The 4,298-nt window shown below is 51.3% G+C and overlaps 1 protein-coding gene across 1 annotated transcript in view; it reads right to left on the bottom strand.

The window, feature by feature from the left end:
• Positions 1-222, bottom strand: part of TOR1AIP1 (torsin 1A interacting protein 1) — an 11,488-nt gene extending 11,266 nt beyond the window's left edge. Inside the window, exon 1 of the mRNA XM_027658352.1 lies at positions 78-222. Coding sequence (XP_027514153.1) covers positions 78-222 — 145 coding nt within the window. The remainder of the gene's footprint in view (positions 1-77) is intronic.
• Between the last annotated feature and the right edge of the window lie 4,076 nt (positions 223-4,298).

The raw sequence follows: 4,298 nt of genomic DNA, 5'->3' as shown, positions 1-4,298 counted from the left end.
CCCGCCCGCCGCCGAGCCGCGCCGCCGGCCCCTGCCCCGGCCTCGCCCCCGTCCCCGCGCCCGTCCCCGCCCGGTGCCGCAGCTGCCGCCTTCCCGCGGCGGCGGGGGCGGCTCCGCGGGGCTCCCTTCCCGCGGGGCGGGACCGGGACCGGCCCCCTCCGCTTCCGCCCGCGCGCGGAGCGCCCGCCGCGGCGTCACGTGGTACCGCGGCCGGTCCGACATGGCCCGGGAGCGACCGGGACACACCGGGATCGGCACCGGGATCGGCACCGGGATCGGGATCAGCACTGGCGGGAGGAGCCCCGGGAGCGCCCGGCCCGCGCTGCCGCCCCCCAGTGAAAAAAATGCGGGCCGGCCGCGGGCCCCCCCCCCGGCCCCGCGGGGCCCCCCCGGGGCGAGCTCGGGCGGCCTCGCTCCCGCCGCGGTCCGTTCCATGTGCCGCTGGTCGCACCGGAGCGAGCCGAGCAGGCCGCCGGGGCCTTCTCCGGAGACGTAAAGCCCTGTAAAATAGACACAAGTGGGAACTCAAAAGTGCCGAGAGGGGTTTCGAGGGAGATGAAATCCCCTGGAGCTGGTAACGCGCTGCACTAAATGTCTGCTGCCCGGTGTGGGGATCGTTATGGTTAATGGGATCCAGGATGTCCCACTAGGCATTTCACTTACTTTCCCCTTTTGTTCAGATGTGTTACTGGTAAACGGGGATTTTAAAAATCACAGAATGTGCTGAGTTGGAAGGGACCCACAGGGATCATCAAGTCCAGCTCCTGGCCCTGCACAGGACAACCCCAGTAATCCCACCTTGCCCCTGAGAGCATTGTCCAAACACCTCTTGACCACTGCCCTGGGGAGCCTGTTCCAGTGCCCAACCATTTGATTGCATTCTTGATAAACCATTTTTACCCAGGGATGTGGTAGAGTTCCTATGACTGAAGGTTTTCAAGATGCAATTGGACATGATCTCCTCTAGACTCCTTTTCCCATGGAAGTTTGGACCAGATCATCTTTTGAGCTTCCTTCCAACCTGAGCTGTCCTATGTTTCTGTGATGTTACTAAGCAAAGAAATAGCAACTTTCTTATTTCACAAATACACATTTTCTGAACCTCTGCACAAATGCTCACCAGGGCAGCGAGCAGTTCAGGACCAGTTTGGAAATGAGTTGCTGAGCAAATAGGAGCCCTTTGAAAAATTCACAGAATCCCAGAATTGTTAGGGTGGAAGGGACCTCTGGAGATCACCCAGTCCAACCCCCCACCAAAGCAGGGTCATCTGGAACAGCTGACATAGGAATGCATTCAGGTGGGTTTAGAATGTCTCCAGAGAGGGAGGTTCCACCACCTTCCTGGGCAGCCTGTTCCAGTGCTCTGCCACCCTTAACATAAAGTTCTTCCTTCTACTGAGGTGGAGCTTCTTGTGTAATGGCCATAAACTAAAACACATCCTGTTCCTCATCCTGTTCCCAGGCACCACTGAACAGTCTGGCACCATCTCTTGGAACCTGCCTTTGAGATATTTACATGCTTTGATGAGATCTCCTCTCAGTCTTTTCTTCTCCAGACTAAACAGGCCCAGCTCCCACAGTCTGTCCTCATAACAGAGGTGCTGCAGACTCCAAATCATCTTTGTGGCCTCCATTGGACCCTCTCCAGCAGCTCCTTTCTTGTACTGAGGAGCCCAGAACTGGACACAGCACTGCAGATGTGGCTTCTCTAGGGTCAAGCAGAGAGGCAGGACCACCTCCCTCGACCTGCTGGCCACACTCTTCCCAGTGCACCCCGGGATCCCATTGGCCCTCCTGGCCCCAGGGCACATTGCCAGCTTATGGACAACTTGTCATCCACCAATACTCCCAGGTCCTTCTCAGCAGAGCTGCTCTCTGGCAGGTCAGCCCCCAACCTGTACTGGTACTGAAGGATATCTACACACTGAAAAAGTCAGGATTGAGGAAGATGATACTGACCCCTGTAATGGCAGTAACTTCATCTACAATGTTCCAGAACATGTGTGCTCACACTTGTGATGTTACTTGTTTTGCAGGGTTGTAAGTGTTGGTAGATGTGTGTGTGTTCTTTGCACTCCAGCAGGAAGCTGGGTGAGGGAAGTGCCACTCACTGTTCCCTTCTGTGACTGTCTTCTCTGTACATTAATTTAAAAATAAAAACTATTTTAATGCTTTACTAAGACACCATAAATGTTCCATTTTTACCAAGAAGTGAGTATTTGTGAGATAAGTTATGCGTACTTCCTACTGTACCAGCAGTAAATACTGTCATTCTTTTCAGACCTAAAAGCAGAACATACACACTGAGCAATGTTTTCTAAAGCAAAAATAAAAGAGGATGTAACAAATACCACATCAGTAGGTTTTAAAGTACAGCCGAGCCAGCCATGCAGTTCAAATCAAGTAGAAAAAAGACCAATCAGCTCATGATTCCTGACCAGGGGAACTCCACCTACAGTATTGCTTTATTCACAAGTTTCCAAAGAAAGTTACCAAAGTATCACCTTGTGTAAATATTTCCATAGCATGTCCTTTATATTTCACCTACTCACCATTGATTCTTCTACAGATTGAGAGAAAACATTATCCCAATTTAAATTAAATTCTCCCTCAAACTTGACTTAGAAAAGACCAGATCTATTAGGTTGCAATTCTGTATATCCACTCCCATCCCATGAATTCCTGTTTTCTTTTTGCTAAAGGAAAAAAAAAAACACAATGTAACATAATATCAAGATCCTTTTTTGTAACAGTTTTGTGATGACTTCATGCCTTAGCCCAACCACTTAATTTTCCTGCCAAACAGCTTTTTGGGAGCAGGTTCTCAACCCCCAGAGACTGAAGGGACCCCCTGATTTTGTCACACGGGTGCCACTGTTTTCATGCTTCTGTGGGAAGGGCGGTCCCTCAGCCATGACTGCCTCTGGTGATGAAGGAACTGGATGGTTGTAGGGACAGAGGGATGTAAAATACCTTGATTTTTGTGAAGCCCTTGACACCTCTCTGCCATTCCTTGGCTGTTCCTTACTGAAGCAGATGAAGGCAGGATGTGAGATGGATGCCAGCCAGGAGCAGGGCCCTCTAGGTGACCTTGGCCTCTGTGAACCAGCCACACTGATTTTTGTCCTTCCTGCTTTGCCACTCCCCAGGTTTTACAGCCTCTGCTGCACCCAATGAGAGGTTGTTCATGATGTGCAGAGTCTGCCCACAGACACCTCACCTCCTCATCACCTTCCTGATAGGACCAGCGTTGGTATTGACACCTGTGCACATGCTGACACCCCTGGGACACGTGACACACGTGTTTTTTTGAGCCCTCTGACACTGCCTCTGTGTCAGTAAGGGTTCTTAAACACAGCACAAAGACATATTTTTTTTCTGCCCTTTGGAACCCAATCTGTTCTACAAGTACTAGTAAGGGGAGGATTTAGTCAAATTAAAACGAAGTCAAACCAAACACATTAGTCACATCCTCCCCTTCAGCCCTCTGGTCTCCAGATTGAGGGGTCCCAGCTATTCAGTGCCTGCCATTGAGTGGCTGCTCCTTCCCAGCACCGTTTCAGTTGCCCTTTCCTGTGTTTTGTCTCAGCCATTTGCTGCTGGGCTCCTCTGGGGTTGCTGGTGAAAAGGCTGCAAGCTGAGTTCGAGAGGGTTTGCTATCTCTGTGCTACTGCTCCTTGTGCTGATGCCTTGCCACTGGCATGCTCCATGCTCCTGCTTTGCATGATATATGTCCTGGGCAGGGGGAAATAGGGAAGGAGTTGGAACCTACCTGTCCCCTGCGCTAGCACCTCAATTTAGAACATAATTTTTTTCGGGAAAACATTGCCGAAATGAGGCCAGGGGCAGATAAACACACACTCAGACCTTCCCCCTAGTTGCAGTCTTTCGACCACACTGGAAGGGGGTGCTGGGGGGGGCTCCCCATCCTTTTCCCACCAGGCTGATGCTAAAGATCCTCCATTTCATATTCTTGAGCCCCCAGCCTCCCTGCACTGGCCCAGTGTGACATTTCCAGAGTCTGGGCTTTGCTACCTACGTTTTTGCATTGTTTTCCTTGTGGTACTTTTCATAAATCAACTCTCAAACCGGTTCTCTCCTCACCCTCATTTCCTTGTTTCGATCCACAGCGCTGTTACCTAACGCAGGAAGCTGCCGCTCATCCAGCGTGACTGGAGGAAACGGCACAACCACAGAGTCGTAGAAATACAGCCAAAAAAAAACCAAAAAACAAAAAAAAGAGAAACGATTGTTTCCTGAACGCTCCGGAGAACGGCTGTGGGAAGGAAAACTACAGC

This window comes from Corapipo altera, unplaced genomic scaffold, assembly GCF_003945725.1.
Source record: "Corapipo altera isolate COAL_440 unplaced genomic scaffold, ASM394572v1 79, whole genome shotgun sequence".
Taxonomy (NCBI): Eukaryota; Metazoa; Chordata; class Aves; order Passeriformes; family Pipridae; genus Corapipo; species Corapipo altera.
The sequence above is the reverse complement of the archived record's forward strand: the minus strand, read 5'-3'. Positions and strand labels throughout refer to the sequence as shown.